The sequence below is a fragment of the Drosophila mauritiana genome, chromosome 3L (genome assembly GCF_004382145.1).
Source record: "Drosophila mauritiana strain mau12 chromosome 3L, ASM438214v1, whole genome shotgun sequence".
NCBI lineage: Eukaryota > Metazoa > Arthropoda > Insecta > Diptera > Drosophilidae > Drosophila > Drosophila mauritiana.
The window spans coordinates 5,538,413-5,554,809 of NC_046669.1; the positions used below are offsets into that span (position 1 = coordinate 5,538,413).

At 48.6% G+C, this 16,397-nt stretch overlaps 1 protein-coding gene across 9 annotated transcripts in view; it reads left to right on the top strand.

The window, feature by feature from the left end:
- The window catches only part of LOC117140218, an 82,558-nt gene that overhangs the window by 22,809 nt on the left and 43,352 nt on the right, over window positions 1-16,397 (top strand). For 6 of the 9 annotated variants that reach the window (XM_033303015.1, XM_033303017.1, XM_033303011.1 and 3 more), the window contains 3 exons: window positions 12,771-12,916; window positions 13,792-14,071; window positions 15,293-15,424. In XM_033303015.1, the coding sequence (XP_033158906.1) occupies window positions 12,771-12,916; window positions 13,792-14,071; window positions 15,293-15,424 (558 nt within the window). Of the gene's footprint in view, window positions 1-5,542; window positions 7,896-12,770; window positions 12,917-13,791; window positions 14,072-15,292; window positions 15,425-16,397 lie in introns of those variants that run through there. The other 3 variants (XM_033303013.1, XM_033303016.1, XM_033303009.1) reach the window with 1 other exon arrangement.

Sequence of the window (16,397 nt, forward strand, 5' to 3'; positions counted from 1 at the left end):
AACACAACCACCAACGGAATGTGTGCGGCCAGAACTGTTATAAACAATTTCACTGGAACACCCGAAGGCACACTCGTCAGCCGAAGGAGCCGAGCCGAAGCTTTTCGCGACCCGAATCCTAGTGTTTCGCTCGTGTGCGTGTGCCCGTGTGTGTCTACACGAAATGGGGCGAGCAGAGCAGTCGCTGCGCTGCTGGAAGCTCTCCAAAAGAGAGAGTGAGAGAGAGAGAGCGGGTGAGAGCGGGAGTACGGTAGAGTCCTGCTGCTCCGGCTGCCTGGCATATCCACATCCTTTGTGGTGAAAAGTCAGTCAGAACGGGAACGTCGTCGCGAGCTGTGCTTGGTAGCGCTCTCTGGCAGCTGTGTGTAACGCCATTTTGTAACGCGAACGCAATAGCCAGTCTGTGGACTGTGCCCTGTGTCGGTCCACAAGTCCTCTCGTCCTTCGCCAAACGTCGTCGACGCTAAACGCTAAAATAAATCATAAATTCCAGCGTGTGTGTGCCGCCGCCAATCGTATCGTATCGTATCGGTATCGAATCGAATCGCATAAAATCAAATCAAAACGGGTCAGGAAAGCTGGGAAAAGTCCGAGAAAAGTGCGTCAGCAGCCGTTGAAGCAGCCACATCGCATCATCAGCGCTGAAAGTAGAGGCAGTGAAACTGAAACTGAAGCTCAAGCTCAAGCCGAAGCTATATTCCTGATGCCTCAGCGGGAGGCGGGCGGCAAAAAAGAAATCAAATTACAAAACAGCAACACACACACACACACACCCAAAGGCACACACGTCGAATCAAGAGCACATAGATACACCAACACTTGTGTCGACAGAAGGACTAACACACGCAGCGCTGAAATTGACGCAGACCATAGACCATATAATTTAGCACACAAGTTAAACGCAATAACAAAATAAAAGGAAAAGCAAATACTCGTAATACAAAAAATATACGGCAAATGAAAATAGGGAGCAGCGTATTGGTGTGTGTGAAAGAGTGTGCTTGTGAGCGGGGGAAAATCAAACGAAAATTTCGATTGTCAGGCCAGGCATTAAAGTCAAATTAACAAGTTGCAAAACCTGGCGCACCAAATGAAAATCCCGCCCAACAACAATAACAGAAAAAAGTGTTGAAAAATGCCAGAGCAGCTGTGAAGGATTCGAGGGGCATGGGGGCGTTGTAGGGGCTACAAGGGTACAGGCAAATACCAACGCACTTAACACATATTTACCAACACAGCGGCAGCACCCAAACACACACACACACGCACGCAGTCATTTGGGGGCACAACAAAAACAAGGCAGAAAAAGAAAAACTCGCTAAAAAAAAGTAAAAAAAAGTGGAAAACTTGAAACGCGCCAGAGATTCGAGTCGTGTCGAGATTCCATGTTATATTGCGGACTTGTTTTGCTTCTCTCTCGCCTTTGTCCCTTTGCATATATATGTAGATATATATGTACATTGCCCAGATATTTTTAGCACGCGGGCGAAAATTTAAATCGCCATCGAACGGCAAAAGAATAAAAACACAAATGCTGAGGCAAAAAAGAAAAACTTTTTTCCCAAACAGCTACGAACTCGGTGCGTGTATGTGTGCTTTGTTTTTTGCGTGCTGTTTTGGCCCACAAAAGTCGGGCTAATAAAATATCAACAAGATGCCCACAAATACGAATGCAAAAATAAAAAAAAAATAAGCGAACAACAAGAATAATAATCGTGCTGGTGGCATATTGAAAAGGCTGCGCCTTCTGTTGCAAGGATAACCGAGAGCAAGAAGAAGCAGCAGCAGTAGCAACGTCATACATGTGCAAGGATATTATCAACGTCATGCCTGTCGAAGTTCACACAAACACACACACGAATACAAGTGCAGTCTCAGATAAAAAGAGCAAGACAGGGACAGATAGCGCAAAGAGAGTGAGATAGGTAGCTGCTGCATTTGGTGTGGCACATTTTGTTGTTGCTTGTCCTTACCAACCATTAAACGTATTTATATTTATGGATACAGGACCCTCGTCCCTCGTGGGTATCTCCTTGTGCTAAACGCATTTAAGCCTCAGTCGATGCGGATAAATCTATTAAAAATAATTTCAACTAAAAGTAAATTATTCTCCAAGAGAATGAGATCGAGATAGATGGATCCTGGGTCGAAAGGCCTGTGGCTGGCCAGGCATTAGGGGGAAATCTAATTTATCTGAGCCACATCCTGCCATAAAGTCCTCGAGTGGATTTGCTGCCACATTTTCTCATTCCTCATAAGCCCTAAGAGCAAGAGTAACTTTTTTAGCTAAAGACTTCAGCCGTTTAAGTTGAGAAAAGGAGCTTTGCTACCTGTTTGGATGGCCAAACTACTATCTCACTGATCCCATCTTGACTTATTCAGGACTCCCACGCGTGCTAGGGAAATTTTTGAGTTGGGACCTCGCTACTTGGCAATTTGGAAAAGTTTTTGGCCAAGGAACAACAATCGAAACGATATAAAAATGTCATTTAACACGCCAAACGAGTCGGAGAGTGTAGCGAAAAGTTTTCCTCTTTTGGGGTGGAAGGAAATTAACTTTATTGGCCGAATCAAGCGAAAATCGCTAAACAAATGCGCCCAAGCACCTTTTCAAGTGGTGGCTTAAGCCGAGACTTGGGCCAAAGCCCTGGCCATCCTTATTTTCTCATTTCCCAAGTTGCCAACTAGTTGAGCCTTGCCTTGCCCTCCCCGTCCACACTCCACCACGCACACACTCACTCATGCAGTGCGGCATCTCCAGCACGCACACACTGTTGGCAACTAAACACATGGCAAATGTGGCAAACTTGAAACTTATCGACGGCTCTAATCTAAACGGGACAAGCTGGCCAAAAACTTTTGCCCCCGCCTGCCGAAGACACTAATTCGCAACTGGGAAGCCCATAGACCACTCCTTCCCCTCCCCCCCTCGACTGTTTTTCGCATTGTTCATGCGGCCCAGAAAAGTAGGCTATAAAAACTATCAACACAACTCAAGTTTTGTGGCAAGTTGTTGTGTATGGGATTTCTTCTTAGGTGCAGCACAGTTCAAAACATAAAAATAGGAAAAGTTTTGTTGTTCTATTCGGCTGTGTATTTTTAAGTTTTTTTTCTACCCCCTCCCCCTCGTGCCCCTGGATCATATAATCCTTTCACTTAACAAGCAAACTTTTTGGCAGCAGCCAAAACGAACGAAACCAAACGAAACGAAACGAGAGGAAAAAACTTTGGCAAACTCCTTTGCATAAACACAAACATGACCGTAGAGAGCGGAGCAGCAGTTGCCGAGTCATATCTCCGTGTAGATGTAGACATGAAATTTATGCATTTGCTGCCAGCCCGAAAAGTATTTATGTATGCGCTTATAAATATATATGCATGTATGCCCCCCACTTCCACAGCGTGTCTGTGCAGATAGCCAACAAATTTATGCTAGCAATATAACAAACAAAATATTTGCGCACGAGTTGCAAAAACTTTCTCGCAGAGCAACTTTAAAATAACACCGAAGAAAAGCTCCGAGAATTTGGCCTAAAGTAAAAAAGCGGGCCGCATGCAACATTGTTTTTTTTTAGCCTTTATATATGCTAATTAAAGCACCCACGCCTAGGACATACATATGTGTGTACATATGGGTGTATTTGTCAGGGATTATTTTCGTATGCAGCACGTTTTTGTAAAGTATGAGAAAGTCTAAAAAAAGATCTCACTGTGCCTGGGTAATCCTGTTAAATATCCGGCATCTGTCAAATAAAGAGCAACTTAAATGCGAAGGCTTAAAAATTGTTTTCGAATTCAGTAAATCCTTTTTGCCTTTTCGACATAAATTAATTTTTGGCGTATTGTTGGCTCTCCTTCTGTCCATTTAAACTTTGCAGTAATGCTGCTTAATTAATAATCACTTCAAAAGCTATTTCAATTGCATTGAAATTCACCAGATTAGTTTTGGTAGTGGTGAAACAGGCATTTTAAATAAATAGCAGCACAAACTTTAAAAGATTTTGCTGTAGTTGTAGGCTATAAATAAAACCACAACACTTTAAGCTAAATACAAATTTAATTCGGTCACTGCAGAATAATAAAACTCATTCGCAAAACCCCGAACGAACAACAAAAACTTCGGGTACTTTGTGATTTATAGAGCAAAACAAATATAATTAAATAAATCCTTGAATAAATATGTACATGAACGACACATACACACACTCACACAAGCCAAGTGATTTCTTTTTTGCCGCTCGCTTTGCTGGCAACAAGTAAAAATAATTAATTATAGATAAATGTGTGCGACGCGTGTGAGATAAATTGGCAAAGCAACAGAGCCAACAGCAAAACCGAAAACGAAAACGAAAACGAAAAACAACCCCTGCTGCCGATGTAATAAATGACTGCGCCGCAAAATGAGCTTTTAGTTTAATTAATCAAATGAATAATAATCAGCACTAAATAGTTGAGGCCAGTGGAAAGTGGAAAAGTGGCAAGTGCAAAGTGCACACACGCACACAAACACTCACACAAATGGCGGACTAGCGCCGGATGTATGGGATACTGAGGACAGGACATCGGCATCGTCAAGGACGAAAAGGACCTCGCCCCCGTTGCTGCCGCTGTGATTCAGATTCATTCTGGCCGCCCAACAAGGCAACAACAACAGCGAGCGCGGCGATCACAGCGGCGATCACAGCGGCAATAGTGGTGCGATCGGTGGTGCACCGCCATCTCTTAGTGGTGGTGGCAGTGTTGGTGGTGCGGCTGCAGGCGATCCTGCGGGTCCGGGAGGCGGCGGAGGAGGAGGAGGCGGCGGCGGAGTTGGTGGAGGTGGCGGTGCTGCTGGAGGAACCGGAAACGGAACCGGAGGCGGAAGCGGAAACGGAAGTGCTGGCGGGGCGGACTGCAGCAGCGACGGCGATCCCAAGAAGACCTTCTCGCTGCACTGCTGTTGCGTGATCGTCGACATCACACCAGTGGCGCATCCAGGAGGACGCCTGACATCGGCAACAACGGCCTCGGGAAGGGATGCGGGTGGAGCCGCCGCTGGCGGAGGTGGTGGTTCCGGTGGTGGCGGTGGCTTGGGCCTCGGCCTCGGCGAGAATGTCTCCCAGTTGGCCAGCCAACTCTTTCGCTTTGGCAGCAAAAAGCGTCCAGGCGTTTGCATCTGCAATGCCCAGTGCCGGCTGCAATCGCTGGGCGAGACCCAAGGCAGCCTGGGAGCCACCACGCTTAAGACCCATCATGGCAGCCTGGACAGATTGCTTCAAAAGGGAGACGGAACTGGGACAGCAACCAGTGGTGAGCGCTCGATAAGCTGGGTGGTAGATGGTGGTGCGGCGGGTTCTGGTGCCCTGCTCAATGCCTCCTCCGACGAAAGTGATGACAAGAAGAAGAAACTGGACGAGGGCAACCAGTTGCCGCCACCGCCACGCCCACCCTCGCGGTCACATACCAAGCCCACGGCCAAGGAGGAATTCGATCGGGGTGTTGAGGTGGAGAAGTTCTATCACCAGATCAACGGCGACATCTTCGAAATCACTCGTCGGGTGAGAGCTCGCGATGAGGAGACCATGGAACAGAAGTGCATCAGGCGGAAGGGATCGGTGCGACTAACCGAACCCACGGGACACCCCCACGTGCGGATTGAGCAGAGACCTCAGTTGCCACCGAGACGGCAGAAAAGTGCCGAGGAAGTGGCCACCATGCCAAAGAGTGCTCTGCGCCAACCGCCCGAGCAACTGGAGTGGTTTGATCGCCGGGCTCAACAGCGTCACTCCGCCCGATCCGCTGAAGGTGGCCAGGTGCGGGAGGAGACCATGGAGTGGCTGAAGCTCCAAAAAACTGCCAGTCCCATCCAGCCAGTGCGCACCTCCTCAGGTCCCAGTGAGATCACAGTCCTGAAGGACGAACTGCCCGACTGGCTGCTGGATCATCTGCCACGCAAGAAGGAGCGAGAACGGGATCGATTGCCTTCGGATGCGGACAAGGCTGTGGGTTCTGCGTATGCCAAGGCCTTGGCGGATCTTCTCAAGAAACCGCTGTCCCGACAAAGTTCCGGACCCTGTGAGTTCTCGCTGCTGAAAACTGATATTGTGGAGTGGCTCACCAAGATGCAGAGCAGCAGTGGAACGGAGAGGGGCAAGTCCCGTCGGTCGCATCATCGCCGGAATGGCAGTGGTGGCGATGCCCAGCCCCGTTCCAATTCCCAGGAAGATGCCCAAGATCAGTCGAAGACCAGCCATCGGAAGAGACACTCCCTGGGACACAGTGGAGCAGTCAGCGAAGAGGAACAGCAACAGCTCACTGCCGATTGGATAGCCTATCCTCTCCACAAGCTGCAATCCCTCGGAAAGCAACCTCCTCCAGCTCAACCACCGGAGAGAATGAGCATTCCCAGTGGCTATGCGGTGCCCAGTGCCCTTTCACACACTCCCCTATGCCAGCGGAGGGAGGAGCGTTCCCGGGAGAGAAGACTGCGGCATTCAGCCAGCGAAGTGGTGGGGAGTGGTGGGGCAGGAGCGGCATCCACATCAAACACCGCCCATCTGGAACGGCTGTATGCCAAGCCGCACAAGGAACGCTATCAATATGTACCGAAAACCAAAGAGTCAAGTGGTCGTAAGGAGCGTTCCCGGCGCCATCAGACCCAACGGTCCGCCACGGTCTCTGACATGTCCGCCCAGCGTTCCGGTGGCCACAAGCGCAAGTCCTCGAGTGCGGAGAGGGCTCCTCGTTCACCATCTCCGGGACCCTGTACGGATCCCGATTGTCCACTACTGCCCATCTGTACGGATCCGCACTGCCGGTACCAGGAGTGCCAGGCGAGGCAGTGCATCACGTCGTCGGTGAGCTCGGTAAATCTGGCCAGGCATCAGCAACTGGCGCAGGTGCAACTGCATGCAGTGCCGGCTCATCTGGTTGGAGCCATGGGCTCCGATGTGCCGACGACACCATCCACAACGGCCACACCTCCGCCGCCAACAGGAGGTGGATCTATAGGAGTGGGAGCAACCGGATCAGGAGCTGGAGCGACGAGCGAACGCCGCCTGGTCATCTGCCACGATTGTCGATCCTGTGCCCCGCTGCTCAGCTGCCGGAATCGCAAATGCCTCAATGCCGCCAAGTGCAACTCACTGCCTCGCTGTGCCGCCGACTTCAATCGCCTGCGCACCCAGCTGGCCCAGCCGCCCACCACATTGGATGACATTGAGCCGGCGCCACTGGACGACCTGGAGATGCAGCCACTGCCCTCGCCACCGCATCCACATCCGCACCATCACTACCGCAGCAATTCACAGCCAAACACCCTCCAGAGAGGAGACTCCGCCAGTTCCGCAGGAATGGGTGCTGGAGTCGGAGGGGCAGGACATGGTGGCTTAGGAGGACCGGGATCGGGACTCGCTTGGCTGGAGCCCACAACCACGCTAGTGCAACCACTGCCCGCCTATGTGCACCACTCGAATGGCAAGCTGATGAAGTCCGCCTCGGCTGCCTCGCTGAATTCCCGTCGACGTCGTCACAAAACCGTGCACTTCGGCGAGAATCTTCTGCGGGAGGTGTGCCAAAACAGGAAGCTCATCAAGACGGAGGCCCAAGTGCCCTCCGGTTCGGCGCCCATGAAGGCCAACATCCAGATGTTGTACAACTTCGTGGAGGGCGTGTTGAGCGCCTGGGTGGACGACGACGAGGATCAGGTGCGCTCTGGTGCGGAATCGGAGCCAGAGCACGGTGTGGTGCCCATGCAGCCGATCCACAGATGCAACCGCCTGCGTTACCAGTGCATTCGGCGCGTTGTCGAGGAGGCTGCCGACCTCCAGGGCACACTGAAACTGGGCAACTCCCGCTATCGCCATCGCCATTGGCGCAGCACCGCCAAGCAGTGCAACGAAATGTTCCTTCGCAAGGTAGGAGGAGCTGATCCTCTAGAGGATTCACTTCATTTATTCTAGGATTTGTAATCTTTTTATGAATGACCTAAGGGTTACACATCTTTACTGATTAATTCATATATTATTCTGCTATATGAAATGACAACTGTTTTGCAAACATGTCCTCTAATCCAGGATACTCATTTAGAAAGTCTTACTTCTAATCTTCGCAACGCCTTAGGCCAATCGCTTTTGTTGGATACTTTTGTCAGACCTGCTTTGAACTTTTGCTCCCGTGGAAATGAATGAAAATCGCGTGAGAAAATGTCGCCTTGGCAGAAAGAGCAGGGACCAATTTAGCCACGATCTCATACTAGTACCCACGCTCATCACACCGCGAATTCCTTCAGTTAAGTGTATTGTCTGTCTGGTACAAATTCATTTTGGGCTGCCTAACAAAACGTTGATCAAAGCCAAAGCATCCTTTTCACGCTCGAGCTGCTCCTGGGCTCCTTTTCTGGCTCCACAAAGGAGCAATAAATTAGAGCATTAGCCACCCATCCCCCCTCGAGCCAACGGCATTTGAGAAAAGCTCCTAACACACGAACAAATAGCATTCGTTTTTTGGGGGGGGCGGAGCGGGTGGTGTAAATGGGAATTGGGGGGTGGGAAAAACTGGTACTTGTATTTAGTTTTTCGGTAATGAATGGCATTGATTGCAATACGCATGAATCAAACGGCTTCAAAGTGATAAAAGGCCATTTGTCCGAAAAAGCTGATGGAATATTGAGAGAGAGAAAACTACGGTGTGAGTGGGCGTGGCCCCGGATGGGAAATAGGAATATGGGTTGCGATGCAGGAAAGTATCTGAAAATAGGTAGATAAAGAATGCCGTGCAGTGATATAGTATAGATTCTAAATGTGAGTAACAACTTCAGAATTCATTGGAAACACGCACGCATGTTGACTGTGTGCGTGTGTGAGTTTAATTTGCATCCTTGTAGCAACGTTTTGTTAACTTAACAAGCAAATAGATACATTGGTCAAGGGTTTCACGTGCAATGCTTGAATCTGCACACAAAGATACCACCGAGAATACACATATTCAAATGAGTGAGCTTCAATGGAGGGGCTTCAGTTGGCTTATCCACTGAATGGGTCTGCATATTAATTAATGGCCAGAGCTTCGCTGAAAGAGATTGTCCCGAATCAGAGGAGGGTATGCCGCGAATTGGATTTACCGGATTAAAGGTGGCATATCCGTGAGTTGCACCGTTTCCATGCCCCGTTGCTCTAATTAACGCTTGTTACCTGTCCACATGATCTGAATACCTAAATGTTTTATGTCCTGTGATTACTGCACACACACAACGATGAATCCCTTCCATGCCATTCCAATTCCAAGGTTGCCCGAGTCGCTTGTTAATTTTGATTGATTCAATGCTAAACAGTTTCACCTTCAGCCAATTAGGTGGCTCAGCTCAGCGCTGGCTGGAATATTTAATCAAATCGGAATGACACTGCAGGTTTACCACCTGCCTGCCTGCCACCCACCGACCAACCCACCAACCCACCAAGTGGAAGCCCCCAAACGAAATGAGCTGTGGGATAATTCCAAATTGATTTTCGCATTGCAATGCAGCAATTTGACTGAGCGATGGAAAAAAATAGACAACGAAACTTTACAAGTCAGCAGCGAAGGGAGCGCTGATGGATCTTGTCTGTATCTTTCGATTTTGGCCCAAACCACCTACCATCTATATCTCACCCTGGCAGATTTCTTCGTGTTTGAATCAATTTCGTTTGGCTAACAACATTTGCGCCGGCAACGAAAACTTCTTTAATGCCTCACTTAATCGCAGCAATGCCAGAAACGTGCCACAGCCACCGAATAACTTTTTCCCAGCAGGGACGCCAGGGTAGCAGGATGGATACCAGGCTAACCTTGCCACATGCCCCCCATCCCAATACGGTATATGTACACATATATGGCTATATGGGTTCCTGCGAGGTCGCAGCCCCTGCATAAACACTCTATCAAATATTGTAATTTTTGACAGCGACATATGAAAAGATTTTGCCCCATCAAAACGAAGATGAAGTCTGGCGGTCTGGGAGTGTGGAAGTCTGGGTGTCTGGTGGTATGGGGGTCTGGGAGAGGTGACAATGGCAATGGCAATGACATGGCATCCCCAGCTCATCTCGTCCACATTTGACATTCAAAAGTCATTGATAATTATGGCTGAAACGTGAACGACAGCCGCATCGAGGGATCACAATCAATTCTTGATTAGAAATCGTAACGAAAGCACCTGGCTCACCTTTGCGGATAAGTTTGGTGGGGGGCTTGGAGCTGGGATGTTTGGATGCTTGAATGCTCGGATGGACTATATGGAGGGATATATAGGGAAACCATCAGTGAGCCTAAGTGGGCGGGTTCGTCTGTGCGTAAATTGAATTTTGATTTTGCACCGATGCTGAGATATGGCGTATTAGGCCCCAAAGTAATCAGATGGCCAAAGTGATGGGGATGTGAATAGGGAGGGGTGATGAAGGAACAAGGATACCTGGGGAATGCCCCGGACTGGCTGGCATTTAATCTTTTGTGTGATTGTTGCTTGGCCGTGTTCGCAATCGTGTTCGTGTTTTGGGTTGCCCATTTAGGCTTACCCATGTGAGTGTTTTTGGGCCAAATCGGAAGGGAGCAGCAGCAGGGGACTGTCCTTAGGTGGAGGAACCATTGTCAGATTCAGGGATTCTGCTCGCCTGATGAAATTCAACGAACAAGTCGGCTGGCTGGCTGGCTAGCTGATGTACTACAACCTGCTGCCACTTTTGGGCCAATTAAAAATTCATGAATCATTTGACAAACTCCTTGGACTCGGGCCAATCCCTTCTGGGATGACCAGCCGGAATGCCAAATGCGTGGTAATCTGCTGTAAAAGGGTACCCAAAGTCCGGGCCACTTTAAATCGCCTAATTTGATTAAAAGAAAGGTGCCCTGAGTACAGTATATTTTTCATTAGTCCTTCAACTAAGATGTATCCAAAGAATGCTCCCTTAATATTCATATATTTTTCACTGGGTCACTCTTTAAGTTCAAGTGGCATATAAATACTAGAGGTTCCACAACCCACCCACATTTCAATTTCCCTGACCCATCCTGCAACAGTTCCACTCGACAGCTTCCGCTCGGCTTGATGATTTCATGGAAAACTTCATTGAGCAAGCGGAAACTATTTCGTTTTGGCGCGGAGTGCAGGTGCGGGAGTGTTTTTGAAGTTTCCTTTTAAATTTTCGCCCAACTCTTCGAGCCACTTAAAGTGACACGCACAGATATCGATTGGGTAGACATGCCCGTTCCCTTCCGTCTCCCATTCCACCCAGGTCCTCGCAGCAGCTCGTAACCGCTTTGATCTGAGCGGGAGGGAGTCTTTCGCTTCCTGGCCATCGTCAACATCATCGACAACCCCTCAGTCGCTAAGCAAGCCACGTCTCAGGTTGGGCTCCTTTGGTTATTTGCATGCCTTTGCACTGCTCTTCGATTAATATAAAATTTGATTAAACTTGGTCGCTCCGACCGATGCTGCTGTGGGTTAAGTACACATGACCCCGGCTGGCAAAAGACGGTGACTCTGCTCCACGGGTGGGACTTCCCAGCCCGTAAGCAAACATCAATCCCCCCAACCCCATTTGAATCCAGCAAAAGAGGAGGCAGTCAAATAAATAACTTGTAAAACATGCATATGAGCAAAAATGTTTGAAAATTGCCAAAACGTAAGCATGGGTGGGTGGGCTGACAGGCTGGAGTATCGTAACCAGGAGTAACCAGGAAACCGGAGAGGAAGAGTATGAGTTGGAGGAGGAGTACTCCAAGACCTGGTCGAAGGACCCCGGTCACAGGAAGCAGAGACGAAACGAATAAACACATTGTAAATTGATTTCCTTGGGAACTGAAATAAAAATGGCATGAAAAGCAAGTGAGCGACAGCTCGGGCGATGGGCAAAATGGGCGTGGCCCCGGTCGCAACGCCCACCTCGATTGAAACGAATGAATGGGCAAACCAATTTTTATTGCCACGCGGGACACGTAGCCCAAGCGCACAGAGCCGAGCCATCGACTTTGGTCTTGGCTTGAATTCCCACATGGACCGAAAGACTCCAGCTCGTCCTCATCCCTTATGGCCTCCTCCCATCGTCCTGCAGAGAAGGCAAAAATGGCTGAGTGGCGAACGGAAGGAAGCTGGGAGATGGTAGATGGTAGATGGCCAGCCGGGCCAAAGGCAAACAGAATTCAGTCAGTCAGTCAGTCAGTGAGTCAGTGAGTGAGTCAGTTAGTGAGCCAGTCGGACGACCCGGCTTTTGATGAAATAACATTGCCAAGTAACAGTTTGCCTTTCGCCATTTATTTCCCTTCTCTGCCAGCGATTCTCGCAGCCATTTTGTCAATTGTTGTCTGGGCCTGCCCTATCTCTATCTGTCGAGGTCCTTTGCCCCGCCCTCTAGCCTCATCCTTTTCGTCCACTAAAAATGCAGGCGAGAAGAGAAGACAAATTGCTTTATCGACGACATACGTAACAAATGTTGCTGTCGGCACTGACAACAGCAACAGCAACATAGCAGCAACATCACAGCACGGCAGCAGCAACCTGGCCATTATTGGTTTCAAATGGCGCTTCGTCCTGCTAGGCTTACCAGTGTATGCCATCCTGCCAAGCCGCTGCTGCTGCCAGCTAATTATGACTTAATTATTTCAATTATTTTCTCTTCGATTTATTGAATTTTATCGCCGGCAACCGAAACCTCGTACGTGTTGCTGTTGCCCAGGCGCCTTAATTAAAGTGTCTGTCCACATTCTTGATTCTTTATTCTTGATTGAGACTGAGGCCATCCCTTATTTCTTTTTTGCAGATTTCGGACGATGATCGAATGAGCCTAACTACCGCCGTTTCGGATGAAGATGATGGGGAAAGTGTCATGGCGTCACCATATAAAGCAAAGGCAACTGGCACCGCTGCATCCTCCTTCAATTGCACGGGAGCTGTTCGCAAAGCCGGGTAAGAAATCTGCTCCTGGGAATCGGGGAATTTATGCCCCCGGTAGATGTAATCTGGCAGCTGGAGATATATAGGGATAGAGAATGGGGAGGAGTGATGGGGTGTTCCTGGGCTGTGGCCAAACCTGCTCACGTCCAACAAGTCATCATAAATAACATACCAGTCGGTGGGTCCATGGGGAGGCTCCTCGGGGAGCATAATTTCACAGTGATTAAGGGTTTGGTCAGAGGTGGAGAAAGCAGTGGCTGGGGATTAACGTTATTATGTCCGTATAGAGGGTATCAGAGTTGCGATGGAGCCTGCACTGGTGGTAAGCACTGAAGCGAGATTAGGGTAGAAGCCCATAACTTTTATTTAATCATGATTCGTATTAGCAGCCAAGTCTGTATAACATTGTATTTTCGCACGTGACTGTCCTTTAGATAGCTTTTTCGATTTATTAATGGATCCACCAACTTTTTAATGGGCAGGAAAACAAAAATTGTGGCTAAAATGATTAAAAGGAAAGAAGTTTTAGTTTATTACCTAAACAATAAAATTTATATTTATAAAACTAGTTTTTGTAGCAGCAACACTTAGCATACTATAGAAAGAAATGTTAAGCCAGGGTATGGCCAGAGTCGACCCCTTTTTTATATACCTTCACCTAGGCTCTTATGATAAACTTCTTGAAGACTTATGTACGCAGGACATGCCCCCTCCCATATCGCCGTATCTTGATTAACTTGGAAGGTTAATGGGTTGATGGCGAAGCTGTTGAAGTTCTCCCAGGGATTACGGTGGCAGTCTCCTGCCTGGTCCTTCTGCCCCACAAACACCCCCCACTTGTGCCCCCCACTAACCAATGTGAACCACATCGAAATGTTTGCTTGCAGCTTCCTATCGGTAAAGAAATGGTTACTACGCAAGAAGCACCAGATCGAGCTGGCAAGAAAGCGGGGCTGGAAGGGCTACTGGGTGTGCCTGAAGGGCACCACGCTGCTCTTCTATCCGTGCGATTCCCGGGAGGGCCGGAGCGTGGAGGCGGCGCCCAAGCACTTGATTATCGTGGATGGTGCAATTATGCAACCGATACCGGAGCATCCCAAGCGCGACTACATCTTCTGTCTGAGCACGGCGTTCGGCGATGCCTATCTATTCCAGGCGCCCTGTCAGGTGAGTATCTTTATTGCAATGCGGATGGGTGTGGGTGATGAATTGGGTCGGTTTGGGTTGAGTTGCGTTGCCTTGCGTTGCGTTGTGTTGGGTGGATGCGAGTGCCGCAGGATATGCTCGCTCTCATTTCGAGCAGTCAATATCCAAGGGAAGTCCTTCAAGGAAACTTTGAAAGACTGGCCTTGCCGCGTCCGAAGTCGGAGCATAGAAAGATGGCAGCGCAAATTTGTTTGCACAAGGATATGCGAGCAGGCGGACGTAGGCGAGCTCAGCCCTCGCGGGTCCGAGTCGTCCTGCTCCCTTATAATCGCCAGCCTCACTGAAATGTATGCCATAAAGAAACCGCAAATGGAGATGCACTCTGAAAAATATATAGCCCTTTTGGACTTATTATTCATTTCCGATTGAGTGAAGACATTGCTAGTTTGTTAACAAATATAAACAAATTCTAAATTCCTTCCCGTATCAGTCTTATATTATCTTCTTAGATAAGCCTTCCATAATCTTGGGTTTCAAATTTTAAAGTCGATAGCTTGTGGCAGGAATTTTTCATTAAAGTCATAACTGGGGCACGACTTACAGAAACGAGTCCAATGCATATTTCTGCGAGTGTGCATAGATGCAGATGCAGATACAGGACGAGGACGAGGACATGGACATGGACGAGGACGCTGGCAAGGCGCTGACTGACGCAACCCGCAAAAGTCTCCTAAAGTGAGAAAGAGCCAGACATATACCGAACGAAGGAGAGGGCAAGAGATAGAAGGGCCCGGGGGCGGCTTAAAGTGTGAGCCATGATTGAGGTGGCGTTGACTGACTGCCAACTGGCAGATTGCCTTGAACAGCTGCAGTGGCAGCAGAAGCAGCATCCTTGTGGCAACCCTAAACTGTTACATGTCTCAAAGGCATACGTTCGGCATGGCCCCCGTCGTCCTTTTCGTCCTGCTGGGGTGCTGCCAACTCTCGCTGCCATGGCCCAACGTGATTTGTCATTAAATTTGCATAACTGATAGCCAGCGATGAGCGGGGATGAAATGGGTTTTGCAAATGGGTGGCTCCGGATGGCTGGGATAGCTTGGATGGCTTGAATGGCTTGGATAGCCTGGATGCCATTCGGTTTGGGGGACAAGTTCGACGTTTGGCGCTGGGGAGCCATGTCAAATTGCTTGCGGTGCATTTGGTCTGCAATTTGTTACAATGTTTCCTCTTTAACATCCGCAGGTTGAGCTGGAGAACTGGGTGAACAGCATACACAGCGCCTGTGCCGCCGCCTTTGCCAGGCATCGCGGAAAAACTGGAACGCTACACCTGCTCCAGGAGGAGATCTTCCGGCTGGAGAAGGCCATTGAGTCGGTAAGTAAATATAAATATGTTGCCATCAAGTGCGGAATATATCATCTATATGCGCACATATACATACACATTCAGGCCGCAAAGACGCAAAACCAATATACATTTCCCCATACACATTCAATGTGAGCTTGCGAGCGTGCAAAAGTATTCGTTGCGGTTTTTCGGTGCACCGAGCACCACCTGGAGAATGTCAGGATGAAATCCAAGGAGCACGGGCTTGGATTGCGGTTGCATTTCGCATTTTGCATTTTTCGTTTTGCATTTCGATGATGCAGACTCTGTTGCCGCTTTGTTGGCCCAGGAAATTGTTGCTGCTCGAGAGTTAAGTCAATTTTGCCAAGTGGCTGCAATGCAAAATGAATGGGCCCACACAGCCACTCGCATATAGGCATACAGTCATGTCAAAAGGGATAACGCTGCGTTTCGTCGCCGTAAGGCCGACTAAGCCCCACTGAATGGCATATGCAACAAATAACCCATCAATTGGTATCGCTTACGAATGCATCATCGAGCATGGCATTTGTGCAAATAGCAAATGGGATTTGAACTATTATGAATCGCACTGTACTGAATGCAGCACGCCGTTGAATGGCAGATGAAAAGCGAATTAAATTAGGAAACCCATCGAATGGGGATTAACTGCACATCAGTGCAGCAATGTGCTTGCATTTTCTTCGCAGCAGGGAAAACATGTTGTTGCGCCTGGTAAATGTTGTGAATATTGATGATTGTGATTTGTGATTTGACCCATAAATTGAAGAGCTTCTTATCATTTTACTTACTTATCAAGTGGCTAACAATCGTTGCCCTGTATTTAAGGCTAAAATTGCTCTGTCTAGCCAAATACATATTCTAATTAAATTTTAAGAAAGTTAAGAGAGAGGAAACTAGGTATACAGCTCCATAACTCTTTCGATACTCCATTACCTGACGCACTGACTAATGTAATCGACTTGAAAAACAAATTCCCACA